The 17,263-nt window shown below is 43.4% G+C and overlaps 1 protein-coding gene across 3 annotated transcripts in view; it reads left to right on the top strand.

The window, feature by feature from the left end:
* Positions 1 to 605: 605 nt before the first annotated feature.
* The window catches only part of LOC118585421 (zinc finger protein 431-like), a 37,796-nt gene continuing 21,138 nt past the window's right edge, over positions 606 to 17,263 (top strand). For all 3 annotated transcript variants that reach the window (XM_036189966.1, XM_036189967.1, XM_036189965.1), the window contains exon 1: positions 606 to 764. In XM_036189966.1, coding sequence (XP_036045859.1) covers positions 762 to 764 — 3 coding nt within the window. In that variant the 5' untranslated portion in view covers positions 606 to 761. The remainder of the gene's footprint in view (positions 765 to 17,263) is intronic.

Genomic DNA, 17,263 nt, shown 5'->3' with positions numbered 1-17,263 from the left:
AGACCAATCTGTCTCAAATTCAAGGAAATCTGCCTGACTCTGTTACTGTGCTTGGCTACATTCATTCCTGAGAATAATTTGACAGGGACCAGCGGTGACACCTGAAATGACTTTAAGAGATATTGTCCTGAATCTCCTAAAATTATTTAGTGAGACTTGGGAATGGTCAGACAGAAATACTGGTTCTGTGGAAGATGAAAGACTCAGAGACACAGTCTCATGCCGTGTTGTTGCAAACTAGGTGTTCATAGGGACCATCTCTTTCCACATCTGGGACTGTGGTAATCAGTCCCAGCCACTGTGGACTTTGTTTATAATGTTCTATAGATACCTTGTGTTACTCTTGTGCAATATTATCAAATTAGCCTCCCTCTGAAATTGTATACTTTCTTTTAAAACTGAACGTGTCGGTTTACATAAAATGGAGACTTGCTGTGGTATTTGGTGCAAATCTTCAGCCAATATGGAAAGGTTTGTGCTTAACGTGGACTCTAGGGCAGGGATCCACAGAACTGCCTCCTTTCAGCTCACCCGATCCTGTCACTCAGCCCTCACTAGCCAATCAGGGCTTCGAGCAGATCCGCCAGTCAGATGGAAGGGTTCTTCCTCCCGAAGCTAGGGTTCCCGCTCAGCTCTTCTGCTGAGGAAATCGGAAGTTGGCTCGTGTGTTGTTCTTTGGGTTCTCCTGAGGCTCGAGCTCTCTGCAGCCGGGACACAGTGATCAAGGGCTTCTGTTCCCAGAGGGGGAGGAGTGGCCGGCCATGGTGAGCGAGGGGATGCTTTCTGCAGACTGGGAGGAGCGGCCGGCTGAGCCTTGGGTGCCGGGTGTTGGGTCCTCCCGGGCCTGAGTGGGAGCCAACAGCCAGACGCAGAGTTCGGTATGGTCCTGCCTCGTCCTGTGTGTCCTGCGAGTCCCACGTGTTCCTTCTCGGTCCTGCGTGTCGCGCCTGTTTCTTCCTGACCCTGTGTGCGCTACATGGTCCTTGCAACCCCTTGGGGCTGGGGCAGAAGCCTCTGAATAACTTCACTCCGTGGGCTGTGTTTGTGCAGAGCATGGGAACAAGACTTGGAAATATCCTTGTTGTTGATGTCACTGTGAAATGCTGGCGCCTGTAGTGCTTGTATTATCACTATGGGAGGCAGATTAGCCAAACATAGAGAGCCCTGGTCTCTCTAGTATCTTTCAGGAGTTCTACACTTGCAACATTTAACATTGAGGTTTAGTATCTGTCTGTAGTTGATTTTATGAAGCTTGTAAAGGGCATTTCCTATGTAGAGTAGCACTCCACTGTTAAACTGTGATATAGAAGAGTAGAATTGATGGTAATAGAATTGATGGTAAAATGATTTACCCACTCTTAGGAGACATTAAGTCACAAAGTAGAATTAAGAAAAGGGAGGGATGTCTTCCAGATATCCCTAAGATAAGTAGTATGCTAACCGTGCCTTTTAGTGATTAGTATAAGACATAAATGCTTGCTCCCCAGGGTTAACTAGCCTTTAATCGACATTCCCAGAACCAGCCTAAAGGGTCCCCCCATTCCCTGCTCCTGTCAAAGAACAGGCCTCTAACATGCTATTCAAGGGGATATTACAGGGTCACAACCAACATTAAGTCCTGGTGTGCCATCAAGGATATTTTAAGTCTAGAACAGCTGTATATCCAGTCTTTCTGAAAAGTTATTTTGAGTCAAGGTCTCTGATGTATGTTGGGGTGGACTTGAACCCTGTCTGTATCCCACAGGGCATTTCCCTTGCTATTGTCCTGACTAAGCACCAGGAATTCTTGGATTGCAGGTCTGTAACACCACAGAGTTCTAAAGTCACCACTTTCAGTCACATAGTGGATTGCTCATTGCAGTAACAGGAAAGGATTTGTGTGTGGAGCATGACATCTCCCTTCAGACCAGAAGAGGAGGAACAGTGTCCTGTGTACACTGCAGGGAGAAACAGACTAGGCAATAGCTAGATCATGGGCTGGAGTTTAAGGCAGTGAGCTGCAGAGGTCTCCATCATAAAAAAGGACCTGCTGGGCAGGGGAGTGACTTTCTGTGTAATTTAACTCCTTGTATTATTCCTTCCATGTGAATGAAGATAGAATTGTTGGGTGTACAATTTAGGAGGGTAACGTGAACTACTGAGTCTTCAGTTTCCAGTTAGGGATTTCTCCTATGCAGATATGAGCAATCCTGATTGACACAGTTAAGTCAGCTCAGAGGTTAGAGACAGGCCATTGGCTTTAACTCCATGTGTCGGCTTATGGCACCCAGCAGCTAACACTTTACATGGGAAAGTCATGCAGTGTGTTATGAATGGCATTCTCTCTAGCAGGGAGGTGCCTACTCTGTTGCAAAGTCAGAATTGCTAAGTGTTTCTCCAATTATTTCTATCATTTAAAAAAGTTAATTAGTGGTATTGTTTTTTAAGTTTCACTTTCTTTAAATGTATTATAGCTCTAATCTCTGTTTGTTCTCTTTTCCAATGTTTCCCAGCCATTAAGAATTTTATTCCATTATTTCCTTAAGTGCTATTTATTTATTTATATCGGTTTATAGAGCAGTGGTTCTCAACCTGAGGGATCAAGGCTCCCTTTAACAAGAGTGGCCTAAGATCATTGGAATACACAGATATTATTATTACAATTCCTAACATTAGCCAAGTTTTAGTTATGAAGTAGCAGTGAAAATAATTTTATAGTTGGGAGGTCACCACCTCATAAAGGACTGTATTAAAACGTGACAGCATTAGGGAGGTTGAGAACCACTGGTTTAGACCAATGTCTCCTGTAGCTCAGGCTTGCCTCACACTACTTGATTGAGAATTGCTTTGAACACATAATCCTGCCTCTGCTGCCCAGTGCTGGGAAGACAGTCCTGCAAATCCTTCCAGGCTGGGTCTTGACTGGTCAGTGAGAAGGAAAAAGACCAGTGAATGAGTGTCCTCAACCTCTGTAGATTTCATTGTGAAATTACAGATGAAGTGGGACCTGTGTAAGCTGAGTTCACTGACCAACAGTAAAGCAGGTGTAGTCACAGCACAGAAAGGGTTGGCAAGAAGGGGGTGAAAGCTTTCCTGCTGTGACAGGAGTGGACAGTAGCAATAAGCAGTGAGGCCATCCATTTCAGGCATTCCATAAATCTCCTGCCTGGCCATTTCTCTGTTTCACAGACCAGACAATCAAGAATCTGGATCAAGAACTGAATTTTTGTCAGACAAAATTCCCTTAGTTACACCAGTTCAACCTAAATAGAAGAACTGGATAAAATGGTGTGGCCTTGTCTAACATGACTCTTTTCCAGGTTTAAGATGTACAGCCTGGGAGAAATGCATGAGTAGTACTTAGTGTGCTCTAGTACACCTCACTAGTCTCTGGAGAACGTGGCCATAAAGCCTGTTTCAACTTTCCAACATAATTTTTGGAATTATAACTACCTAATTTTCACTATCTCTTTCCTGGGTCCCAGTCCTCCCATAGACCGACCCTTCATTGTGTTCTAATCCATGGCCTCTTTCTGCTTTAACAACAATAATTGTTTGGATGTGACCTGTGTTTGGCTGCAGGACCTCAGCTCTGAAGCAAAGGGTTGGCTTCACTGGGCATTGAGTGTGTAGTGGAATGTTCATGCAAAGGACCCTGTACCTTGGAACAGGAACGCTCTGGAGAATGGAAGATTCTACTAAACTACAAATTTCCCAGACTAGTGTCCTGTCCAATCCTAGTGTGGAAGGGCAGATCTGGGAGGGCTTGTGCAGTCTGAGACATTTGATCTCAGCTCACCCAGTAGAGATGAGCATTACTAAAGTCCTGAGGCCCACCTGGGTGGTCCTAACTAATGAGGAGCTTTGGGAAGGCTTAGCTATCAGAGCACCAGTGGGAGGTAGCTTACAGGTTCTTTTTAAGATTCTCCTCTGCTTCTGCTGTAGGGGGCTATAAGGAAGACCACAGCCATGCCATGGGGAGTTGTGGGGGCCACTGTCCCTAGATCAGGTAGAGCAGGTTGGCTGAGCTGTCAGAGTCTGAGCTGCTGGGACTGGGATGGACCATGAGTCAGACTGTGTTTCTGTTGGTCCCTGTGGTAACCTGGGCAGTGGCCCTTGGCCTCTGATCCTTAGTGAGTGTAGATTCCCTGAGGAGGAGAAGGCTCTGCCACCCTGGCATGGGAGGTTATGATGCTTGTAATATCACTGTCCAGTGTGCACACACAGGCATTGCTTTTGTGACACTGGGAATCTGGGAAGACAGATTGGAAAACTGAAGGTCTGGTTTCTAGAAGTTCTGGACCTTATATTTCCCTTTCGGGTTTGTCTTATAAATGTTACAGACAGTTTAGAAAATGATAGAAAGGGAGTGATGGGGATCATCCTTCAGCAATACATGATTAGAATGCTTTTAGCTCTCTGCTACTGCCAGCCACCATGGTGTGACTCAGTGAAGGTCAGTTCCAAGGGACAAAAGGAAGTTCTGAGCTGCAGAGGTAACTCAGTTTGCATGGTTTTGGGCTGGTGGATAGGACAGATGCCACATCTTGTGACGTAATCTATGTGGGAGGAATCAGACATTAAATTATTCCTCTGTAGTGTTTTCTATGTGGGCATCACTGGGGCTGGGTTTGCCCGAAAACACAAGGACCATGAAGGCTGCAGAGCTATAGCAGGATCTACAGGAGATCACCTTCCTTTGCAGAGAGAGCTTTAGAACATGGGTCCTGTCTGGAAGAAATAGCAGTAGCTAGAGGGTCAGAAACATAACAAACAGTTTAAGGTCATTTTGAGTTAATTTTGTGAAAGTTGTGAAGTCTGTGTTTAATTTTTGTACACATAGAGTCATAGGTAGTTGCTTGCCTTTTATCTTGCCCTAAAAGCATCGAATTATAGGCATGCACTGTTGCAGCTGTTTTTATAATGCAGAAGTAGAGGGGTAGTTGTAAGGTGAGCAAGTTATCTCTTAACCCATTTTTTTTTTCAGCCCTAAAATATGTTAATTAATGACTTTTGTAGTGAGTCTGTTTTGAGACACAGTCTCAAACCCTGTCTGACCTGGAACTCGCAGACATCCACCTCCCTCTGCCTTATGTGACCACACCTGGCTAAAAAGAGATGTTTGTCATGGATTTAGCATAGATATTAGTGGAAAGAAAGGACTTTTGGAAAGTGTGGTCTTGTGAGGGAGAGCCGCACTTAACAATTGACACAAAGCCATATTTACAGTTCAATTGACTTTGTAAGTTCCATTTTCACTGGGTCCTTAAGGATTCCTTCTGTCTCTCTATCTCTCTGTCACTGTCTCTACTCCTCTTTGGTAACAAGATCATAGGTCATTTGCTGAGGTGGCTTGGGTAGGATTCTGAATTAATAAGGTAAAAGCATGGTTCAGAAGAGTTATGCACGGTGCCTTACTCTACATGGGGTTAATAATCCTGCCCTGTAGATTCTCAGCAAATTGCTGCTTACATCTGGGAAAGGAGTAAGTCCATACTCAAAGGTTTTCATATACTTTGCCCTCAAACATGGCTCATTGGTATTTGAGATATCACTAAAAACCAGAATATTATCCCTGTCTACATAGCAAATTTTATTAATTTTGTGTGATAGTTAATATTGATTTTTAACTTGGTAAGACCTAGAATCAGCCAAGGGACGCTCCTTCAGTCATCCCTGTGAGGGCTTATGTAGATCATGTCATTCTCTGGGGTGTGCTTATGAGAGATTCTCTTGTATATTAAGTTCATTGAGATGAGAAGACTCTTCCCCCTTCCAGAAGTGATAAAACCATTCCATGGATTTGGTACTGAATTGTGTAATAATGACCAACATTCATCACCATCTGCTTCTTGACTATGGATACAGTGTGATCAACCACCATTACCTACCACCATGATTACTTCTTATAAACCTTCCTTTTATTTACTTTAAAAATTTGACCTTTTGAGTGTCCACATGTTTATGCCATGACATTCAGTAAAGTACAGTAAGACAGAAATGGTGTCCCAACCTTGTCATCACAAAACTTAGGAGGCAGAGGCTGGAGTTTGAGGGTTTCAGCATCATCCAAGGACTGAGTGTACAATGAGGAAGGAGGAAGGCCCCCAGGAACATACAAGTCTAAGGTGGTCTCAGGAAACTGTCACTTGTTGTCCCCTACCGACCAGAACAAACCTGTGGGCCTCTGGATAATCTCTCCCCTGATGTTGGGAATAGGAACACTTCCCAGGCTCCACCAGTGCATCATCTCCAGGAGGTCAGGACTAGATGGGCCAGACAGTAGAGACTCCAGGGAGCTGGTACTGGGGCTCAGAGAACTGAAGCACCTCCACTGCCCTGGGGATGCTCAGGTCCTCTCCTGTCTTCTCCTGTCCTTTCCCATCTCTTTCATGTCTCCTCCTGTCTGCTGTGTTTGTTCTTTACCCCTTTGTTGTACCCCTTTGTACCCCTCAAATCCAGTAAGCTGTCAGGTAAAAAGTAGAATCCATATACAGTAGACCGAAGGAATAGATACTACCTTTGCTTGATATCTGGGCAGAGCCCAGACAGTTTGGGAATTCTTCTGCTTTGGTATCTTGCCTGCCAGTCCAAGACTGAAGGGCTCATGAAGAGCTGATGACACTGTAACAGATTTGAAACACCTGTGGAGAGGCCCTGAGAGGTCAGTGAGTACAGTGGACCCCTGAAGGTGTGGTGGGTTCTTGGACTGTGGGATGACCAAGGAGAGCTGCAGTTGTGGAGTAGAACTGGGATGGTAGGCAAGCTGTGTATGCTAGGGATGGCAGAGCCTGAAACATGGAGCTTCCGCAGTCTCTGAGAGCCCAGAATATCATTAGAGTCTCAGAACCTATGGAGATTTATTCTATCAGTTCTGTTCAAGAAGAGAACCTTACGAATGCTCTTTTATTTTGTTTTCACTTGCTCAGAGGAAGATGTAGATAACAGTAGTGCTCATAAAGCACTTGTTCCATTTCTCTCTAGGTATTCAACTTACTGTGTAATGAGGACTATTGGGGTCCAGCCTCCTCTATTCGTCTTCTTCCCAGAGTTTCCAGATGAGATGCTATGCCAGAATAATCTGAGGGAAAGGAATCTAAGTACACTGAGCTCTTTTGTCCAACCACTTTATTCTTTTGAGACAAAATTTGCCAGTTCTCTTGGGGAACTGGTCCACAGCCTTAAAACTGTAACTCTTTTACAGTACAGAAGAGCTTTCAAGGTCCCCACAAGAGCAGTGACAGATTCATATGCATCCCAGAAGGGAAGTGAATAAAGGAGGTGGATCAAATACGGCCTGGAATGAGTCAGAAAGGGAATTTATGTGCTCAAAATATGTTCTTATAAGTGGTTAGGTGAAACGTTACGAGTTTATCATAAATGTGCTCAAATTACAATCTTACAGCTGATTAGGTAAAAGAGCCTAAGAAACACGAAAATAAAATTGCTTTTCTTTTCTTATGTTGCCACTTTTTGGCAGGGAGTGGGGCAGCAGGGGTGGGGGATGGGAGGTTGGGGGGTAGGGAGGAGGTGATTCCATAGGTAGGTGACTTGCACCACAGCTTGACGCACCTGTTAGGAAAAAACCATTTGTTCTAAGTAAATTGTTCTAGGGTGCCACTTGGGCCATGAAAGAAAGGGAGTTCTGAGCTTAATTTGCATAAGAAGCAAAGCTGCCTACCTAAAGCCATGGCCTAGGCAGTATCTCCATATGGGTGTTTACCTTAATTCAGGAGCCAACAGGAGCTTTGTCTGGAGGCGGCCCTGGATTTGGGTGCTCCCTGAAGGAGATAATTTCAGAAGGCAGACATCTAATCCTAATGCTAAAAGAGAGCAGAAAGCCTGGAAGCAGTAAACACTGCCTGCTTGGCTATATCCAAATACCTTAATTGTATATGCCTAAGAAATGATCAATCCATGCTGTCTAGAAGTTCTTAGGGAAGCTATGGGAATGCACATGAAATTCATGGCAGAAAACAGCAGCTATATTAAAAACCAAGTAACACCAAATACTCCTTCAGACTTGAGTTCCTCTGGAAAAATTCCCTGATTTTTCTAGGTAATAATTTTACCATAGTCAGCTGATTTCCTGATTCATATTCCTGTGACTTAGCAACTGTGAAGACTAAACTTCTTATTGTTGTTCAATTGTCAAGAGATTGAAATGAATTTCAGGAATAAAACTCCTAAAGCAATGGAACCACCATCCAGCCTTCTAATGGAAGAAAGATCTATCTTGTCTGTGATCTGGTTGGTTCCTGTTTTCTCTCCTGGTTGTCTAAAGTCCCTGAGACAACCAGGTAAAAAGTACCTGAGTTCATTAGACCTCAGCGTAAAGCCATAAAACAAACATCTCATTTTGTGCCCTAAAATCTCTTTAATTGTTAATATTCTGGGCATCTTTCAACCTGGTGGAGAGGGGAATCACTTCAGTCCACATTGTATAACGGGCTGTGCATGCTAGCCGCATGATGTATAGGAGGAAGAAGGGGAAGTGCCTGTGGAGTGCAGGAATATAACAGGGTCAGCTGTTTGAGCCAGGGTCAAGTGCTCTTGAAATGCAAATCTCTGCAGATCTAGAAAAGGCCTGGGTGTTGGGTGGAAGGTAGGGCCAGGAACCACTGTGCAGAGTATTTAAGCACACTGTTACCCTAAGGGAGGTGCTCTTGTCACTCAGGCCTCACTAGCCAATCAGGCCCTCCAGTCTGACCTGCCAGTCAGAGGAGTGTGGTGGGGTGGGACTTTCCAGGGCGCAAGTCTACTTGCCCATTGTAGCTATATGGTTATCAGTCTCAAAACCACTGTGTCCTTAGTCAGTAATGTTGAGATACTATGTGTTCTCCTTATGCAGCATTGTGTGATAGTTTCTGTTGACTTCATAGACGTCTCCCATTTTCTTCCTTTTTCCCACTGGAAGCAGTATACAAGATGCTATTCTTGAGAAGTTTACTTGGCATGAGGCAAAGCTTGTGCAAGACCTCCCCACCCCAGCCTTTATTTTTTCTGCCTTCTACTTTTCCTATCTTTCTAAGCCCCTGATACCTTCACCTCAGGAGCCTGTCACTGAACAATGATCTGCTGTTTCAGGTTAGTGGTGTACTTAAGAAATAAATCTGGGACTATCTTTGCTGTGTGAGATTCCCATCTGCCTAAGTGGCTAGACTTTCAATCTCCTGATACTATTTAAATGTTCAAAGTGTAACTGGAGCCTGAACCTAAAGAAAGTTAAGAATGACAGAACATGTGGAATGCAAAATCTGTTCCAGGCTGGCTCCTCTTTGAGCATTAGTCAGAGATGGATGCATGGTATCATTAAAGAAATTTTTCTTTATTAATTCCATGTGTGTGGAGTGATTCTCCTTTGGAAGGCGTATTACTTCTTGAACATTCACTGGCCTGTGTTTCCTTTTCACTGACCAGTAAGGACCCAGCTGGAAGGAACTGAAGAACTCTTTCCAGCACTGGGCAACAGAGGAGGGTGCAACTTTAGTTCTTTAGAAAAATGTTTCTGAGACAAACTCCCTGTGCTGATTCAAGGGGCCTTGATCTCAGTAGATTGGTCCCTAGGGCAATGACTTTGGTGTCTATGATTAAACATTATAAATTCTTAAATTAAATGACTCTACTACCTCACAGTTTTAAAATTCCCCATTTGTGTCATGTAGTTGACTATCCATTGCAGTCACAGGAAAAGGATTTGCTTGTGGAGCATGGCTTCTGCCTTCAGACCAGAATAGGAGGAATTGTTTATTGTGTGCCCTTCAGAGAGAGGCAGGGTAGGCAGCCAGCTGCTAGAGTCACCATTATGAAGAACTTGATTGTAGTTTTCCAACATGTTTTAATCCCTGTCATGTGAATGAATACAGACCAGATTGGTGGGTGTACAATTTGACACAGTTAGTTTGAGCCAGTGAATACTGACTTTCTATTTAGACAATTCTCTTTTGCAGATATGTTCAGTCTTGCTTGACAGAGTTAAGTCAGCTTGGAAGATTGAGAAACAGACCATTGCCTGTAATTCTGTGTGTCAGGTTACAGATCTCAGCAGCCAACATGTGCATGTGGGCAAGAGCAATCAGTGTGTTATTAATTGAATTTCCCCAACTAGGGAAGGGCCTACTTTTTTCTTAAGTAAATATAACTAATGTAGTTAAGTTTTCTTTGTCTTCAAAATAAATTACTTTTGCCATGCTGAAAAGAATTATTCTTATTTTTTAAATTTCAATTTTCTTTAAGTGCATTTCTTCAAAGTGTGACACCTTGAGCAGCCTTGGTACAGAGGGGAGGGCTTTGCTGACTCTCCATGGGAGATCTTGGCATGGAGGAGGTGGGAATGGGAGGGTTGGTTCCCGGGACGGGGGCGGGGGTGACACACACAAATACCTGGGGGTGAGAGGAGGAGGGGAGAGGGGTATCTGTGGTTGGTATGTAAAATGAATAGAAAATTTCTTAATAAAAATTTTTAAAAATGCATTTCTTCTGTAATCCCCATTTCTTTCTGTTTTCCAGTGTTTCTTGGTCCTTAATAGTTTCATTCCTTTTCTCTCAACTGCTGTTGATTTTTTATTTCTGTTTAGAGCAATGTTTCCTAGAGGCTTGCCTCATGCCATGTAAGTGAGAATTGTTTTGAAAACCTAATCCTTCCTCTGTTGCCTGGTGCTGGGAAGAGAGTCCTTCAGTTCCTTCCAGTTGGGTCTTGTCTGGTCAGTGAGAAGGAAACATAGACCAGTGAATGAGTGTCCTCCAATCTCTCTGGCTTTTACTGGGGACATAGAAGTGAAGAGGGAGCTGGGCAAGAATGGAATTCACTGACCAATTTTGAAGCTGGTGTAATGACAGTGCAGAAATGGAGGGCAGGAAGGAGGGTGAAACATTTCCTGCTTTGGCAGTATGAGATTAGCATTGTGGTAGGTAATCAATTTCAGATGCTCCATAAATGTCCTGACCGGTCATTTCTTGGGATCCACAGACCAGGACAATCAAGAATCTGGATAAAGGACTGACCTTACCATGAGACCAAATTATTGTAGTTACACTAGTTCAACCAAAATAGAAGATGTGGGTACAATGATGTGGCCCTGCCTTTTAGTTCTGTTATTTTCCTGGTTTAAGATGTTCAGCCTGAGGGAAAAGGTGTGAGTAATCATTGGTGTACTCTCATACAAATCCATAGTTTCTGCAGCACATGGTGCTAAAGCCTTTTTCAACTTTCCTAAATAGTTCTTTGAAAGTATACCTATATCATGTCTACAGTCTCTTTCCTGCCTGCAAGGCCTACCATTACCCCATTATTGTTTTCTAATTCATGGCCTGGTTTTACTTTAAAAACAATTAAACAGTAACAACATTTGCTTTTTGAATGTGGCCTATTTTGGAAGTAGAACTTTTCATTAAGAAGCAAAAGATTGGCTGCATTGTACATTGAGTGTGTAATGGATTGTTCACACAAAATACTCCATGCCTTGGAAGAGGAACAGGAAGTTTTCTGGGAGACTGGAAGAATTTCTACTAAAATACTAGGGACCTGTCTCCTGGAGTGGAATTGCAGAGCAGGGAAGGCCTGTGTTATCAGAGTCACTTGACCTCTGATCACCCAGTAGAAAAGGTCCTAATGTCCTGAGGCCCAGCTGGGTGGCCTAGACTAATGTGGGGCCCTGGGGAGGTTTAGCAGCTTGGAGTACCATAGAAGATAGCTACAGAGAGCTGTGAGGGAGACCACAAGCCATGCCATGGTGAGGGTGGAGTTGGTGTCTTCACTGTCACAGAGTAGCATCAGTTATACTGAGCTACAGAGGTTTCTCAGTTGTGTGTGGTTTTGGGTGGGTGGATAGGGCAGATTCCACATGTTGTGACATACTCCATGTGGCAGGAAATTGACATTTAATTCTCTTACAGTGTTTTCTGTGTGGGCATCTGGCCCCTCAAACAAACACAGTTACACAACTCTCTCCCATATGCAGAGAGTATAGTCTGGTCCCATGCAGGTTCCACAGCTCTCTGTCTAAAGTTCGTGGGTTCCATTGAGCTTGGTTCAGTTGTCTTTGTAGATTTCCCCATCACGATCTTGACCCCCTGTTCATGTAATCCCTCTTCACTCTCATGGGCTAGACTCCTGGAGCTTGGCCTGGTGCATGGTTATGGATCTCTGCATCTCTATTAGTTATTGGATGAAGGCTCTATGATGATAGTTAGGGTATTCATCAATCTAATCACCAGGGTGGGACAGTTCAGGCATTCTTTCCACTGTTGCTAGTAGTCGAATCTGAGTTTGTCCTATGGATTCCTGGGCATTTCCCTAGCACCAGGTTTCTCTCTTACTGCAAACTGTCTCCCTCTACCAAGATATGTCTTTCATTGCTCTCCCACTCCGTCCCTCCCCTAGCTCGACCATCCCATTCTCTCATGTTCTCATTCCCCATCTCCTCTCCTCTACTGCCCTCCCCTCATCCTCAGTTTACTCATGGAGATCTCTGTTTACCCTTCCCATGGTGATCTGTTCATCCATCTTAGGATCCTCCTTGTTTTCTAACTTACCTGCAGCTCTGGGTTGGGGTCTCTTTATCCTTTGCTTTACATCTAGTATCCACCTATGAGTGAGTACATATCATGTTTGTCTTTCTGAGTCTGGGTTACCTCACTAAGGATGATTATTTTCTAGTTCCATCCATTTGCCTACAGATTTCATGATGTCATTGTTTTTACAGCTGAGTAATACTCTGGCTGGTGTTGCCTGCACATGAGCATGGGCTATCTCCCTGATCTGGGTACTGGAACATGGCCTCATTCCTCTTTTTCAGAATGAGAATATATCCTGTGCCACTGTATGTTGAAAAGGTTTAACTTGTTTCTTGATTTTAGAATATTTTACTTTCAAGAGATAATCGTGAATATCAGAAGAGACTTTGGACATTTGAACAGTGTTGGAGCTGTTACAGACTGTGAGAATCATTGAAGTTAGACTAAATGCATTTTCATATCCTTTTTGTTGTTTTTTGTTTGTTTATTCTTGTTTTATTTATTCTTTTGTCATACAGCACATCCTGACCTCAGTCTCCAATTCCTCCACTCCTCACAGTCCTCATCTCCTTCCCACTCTCTCAGATCCACTGCTCCTGTTGGTGTATCAACCAAACACATCATTATAAGATCCACTTAAACTAGCTATAAATCTTCATGTCAAGGATGGATTAGGCAACCCAGGAGGAGGAAAGGGATCCAAGAGTAGGGAGATTAGTCAGAGATACCCTTACTCCCACAAACACATCAAGGTAAACAACCACAGCATGTATGCAGAGGACCTGGCACAGACCCACACAGGACCCATGATTGCTGCTTCTGTCTCTTTGAGCCCCTTTGGTCCCTGCCTAGTTGATTCTGTGGACATGTTCTCCTGGTGTTCTTGACCCCTCTGGGTCCTACAGTCCACCCTTATGCAGGGTTCCCAGAGCTCCAGCTAATATTTTGATGAGGATCTCTGCATCTGCTCCCATCAGTTGCAGGAGGGGGCCATTCTGATGACAATTGGACTGGGTACTAATCTATGATAATAGAATATAGTCAGATATCAATTCATTAGCTTTTTTTCTTTTTGGTCAATTGTATTTCTCTGAGCCATCCAACTTCTGGTTCCTGTTCATCTAGACAGTGTTGGTCATGTGCTCCCTCTTTGTTTCTGGGCCTCAAGTTGGTCCAGTAGTTGGTTGGTTACTACACAAATTCCAAGACACCATTGCCCCAGAATATCTTGCAGACAGGACCAGTATGGGTTGAGTATTTTTGTGGCTGGGTTGGTGTCCCATTCCCACCGCTGGGAGCCTTACATTGTTATAGAAGATGGCCAGTTCAGGCTCCATATTCTCAAATACTCGAGTCCTCATTAGGGTCACCCTCATAGCTTCCAGAAAGTTTCTACCATACTAGGTTTCCACATCACCCCCAAAGCTCCTCCATTGCACTCACATTTTCCTATATTCTGCCCCTCCATCACTTACCTGATCCTTTCTGTTCCTGCCTCCAGTCGAACCACAAAATCCATTCTATCTCCTCTTCCCAGGGAGATCCATGCATTCCCCTCTCTACAGCCATCCTTGTTACTTAGCCTCTCTGAGTCTGTGGATTGTACTGTGATTATTATTTACTTGACAGCTAGTATCCACTTATAAGTGAGTACATATGTTTGTCTATATGGTTCTGGGTTACCTTGCTTAGGATAATAAACAACTCAAGAAACTAGACATCAACAAACCAAATAATCCAATTAAAATATGATATATATCTAAATAGAATTCTCAATAGAGGAATCTAAAATGAGTGAGAAACACTTAAGAAAATGTTCAACATCCTTAGCCATCAAGGAAATGTAAATCAAAATAACTTTGGTATTTCACTTTACACCTGTTAGAATGGCTAAGATCAGTAACACAAGGCTCATGCTGGCCAAGATGTGGAACAAAGGGAACTCTCCTCCACTGCTGGTAGGAGTGAAAACTTGTACAGCCATTATGGAAACCAATATGGCAGTTCCACTGATAATCGGGAATCTATCTACCTCAAAACCCAGCTATACCACTCTTGTGCATAAACCCTCAAATTTTCCTCCATCCTATTACAGAGACATTTGCTTAACTATGTTCAAAGCTGGTTTATTAATAATAGTCAGGAACTGCTATGTCTGAAGGAGATTGTGTTGATTGATGATTGACATGGGAAGGCTCTTCCAGTGAGTTGGCAATATCTCTAAGCAAGTGGACCTGAGATGGATAGGAGAGCTGGCTGAGCGAGCACAAGACAGTGACAAAGCAAGTGAGAAATCAGGAAACAGTGTTTGCCCAGGGTTTTTAACCTTCATTTTTTCTATACCACAATCATGGATTGTGACCTGGCAGAATTAGCTAAATAAACTTACCTGAGATGATTTTGCAGCAGAGAAGCAACTTAGAACAAAAAATGGAACACCAAAGTGATTGCATTCTTGGGAAGAACCTGGGAATGTTGTCTTCTAGAGGAATGTAGAAGATGTTAGGACGTAAATGGCAAAAGTCATAGAAAGCTCACACAAAGCTCAATAGGCTGTTCTTGTAGGATGAGGAAGATGCGGGACTCTTGAGAGTAATGCACACAGAGGAGGTCAGGTCATAGATTTTAGTGAGAAATAGACTCCATGAAAGATTAAGCTAGAGGTCATTTGTGTCTTATTTTGGCCTAAAATCTTTCTTATTCTTCCCTTGCTCTGAGAAATTGAGTGAGGCCAAAGTAAAAAGTAATGTGCTGATTTCTTAGATGGAAATTGAATCTGTTGGATGCTTATTACTGATGACTCATTCCTATCTACAGTGAAAAAAGCAACAAGTTGGTCAGAAATCAATGACAACAAAAAGGTCGTTTCAGATGGCATTCACATGCTGAAAGAGAGGCAGGAATTATCAAGGAGACCTCCATTAAAGAGAAGGCCCTTTTTCTACAGTGGAAGCCTACCTAGGTACCCTAACAGCATCAAGTTAAGCCTTCAGTTAATGGAAGGATTAGGCAAAGTGATTCCTATCACCCAGAAGCAGCTTCATACAAAACCTGCTGCAACTGTGGTCCAGTCTCTGCAAGGTCCATCTGAATAGGAAGCCAAACTTGTGCTGGTTCTGGAAACAAGAAAGAATCAAAATCTCAGGTCATAGATTCCTGGTCTGTGGTTTCAGTTCAGCACTCTTGCAGTCATCCATGTTTGGTAGAGTCAGAGTTCTAGTGAGGAGCCTGTGAGAGTCCATTGCATGAAGCTTTGAGCATGAAGCCTGGGTTGCATATTGAGACCACTGAGACATTGAGATACATAAGCTATGAGATATCTGCCATGGAGAGCTGTATATAGGGAATGGAAGTAGCCAAAGAGATATATGAGAAATTTTAGGGAAAACGAGACACCTAAGCCCTTTGAAACTGAAGCCCCATGTGTCTGAGACAGAGCTGCTGGATTTGGTGTTTACCCTACTGAGTTTCAGTCTTGCCTTGGTCCAGTCTCCCTCACTGTGTTCCAGTTCCTCTTTGGGAATGGTAATGGGTATTCTGTGCCAGTGTATGTTGGAAAGATGTAACTTGTTCTCTGATTTTACAAGATATAAGAGTCAAGGAATCACCTAAGTGTCCAAAGAGACCTTGAACATTTGAAAGGGTAGGTGCTGTTGAAGATGATGAGGATCATTGAAGATAGACTAAATGCATTTTAATCATGAGGTGACCATAATCCTATAGTGACCTAGGTCAGAATGTATTCGATTGAATGAAAACCATCCCAGATAGGATGATGTATTTGAATACTTGTCTTTCCTTGGTGTCTTTCTTTGATGTGCTTGTGGAACCCTTAGTAGGAGGAGTCTTTCTGGATGAAATTCCTCATTGGAGAAGGGATTTGAGTGTCTATAGCCTCAACCTATTTTCTATGCAGCTGTATCCCTAACCCCAGCAACAACCCCCACAGTGAGCAAGCAACACACCACAGCACAGATACCTTACCAGACAGCACAGTTTCTGATGTTAGCATGTGCCTAGGAACAGCTCCATCACCACCAAACTCTACCAACACTGGAATGAGATCATCAATGTTTCTTGGCCTCAGAGAAACAAATAGGACCATGACAACACCTTCAACAGCATTAAGCACACCAGAGGATGCCATCCCATTATCTGGAACAGGGACATCCACTCTTCCTGAGAAGTCAGCTTTAACTCCACTTTCATTAACACTGGCCAAAGTCAGTTAAACAAACTTTCCCATGACAAGTATGGCAGGTACAAATACCTCTTCACCAACCACAGCCACCCTAAGGAGAACTGTTCATAGCATAGCCCCATCTGAGATTCAGGAAAAGGACACTGCAACTGTATCCCTAACTGCAGCAGCAACGTCCACAATGAGCAAGTCACCAGACCCACACACAGACATCTTCCCAGCCAGCACAGATGGGCTCAAGCCCAGTCACCTGAGCATTCCACAGCCCTTGTCCTTAGCTCATGTTCTTTGTGTCTGGCTGTCATGACTTCACCACAATTATAGGTAGTATCACTAAATCCCATATGATACTGTTGAAGCAATTGCTATTGAGTGCTAAGCCATTTTGTAACCTGAGTTTTTGTCAATTTTGTTGTTTTTATTTTTGTTTTTGAAGACAAGGTTTCTCTGTATAGCCCTGGCTATCCTAAAAGTAGCTCTGTAGACCAGGCTGGCCTAAATTCAGATATCCGAAGACTTTTGCTTCCATGTCCTGTGATTAAATGTGTACCATCATGCCTGGGCTTT

This window comes from Onychomys torridus, chromosome 6 (genome assembly GCF_903995425.1).
Source record: "Onychomys torridus chromosome 6, mOncTor1.1, whole genome shotgun sequence".
Taxonomy (NCBI): Eukaryota; Metazoa; Chordata; class Mammalia; order Rodentia; family Cricetidae; genus Onychomys; species Onychomys torridus.
Note: the sequence above shows the minus strand (reverse complement) of the source record. Positions and strands in the feature narration are given on the sequence as shown.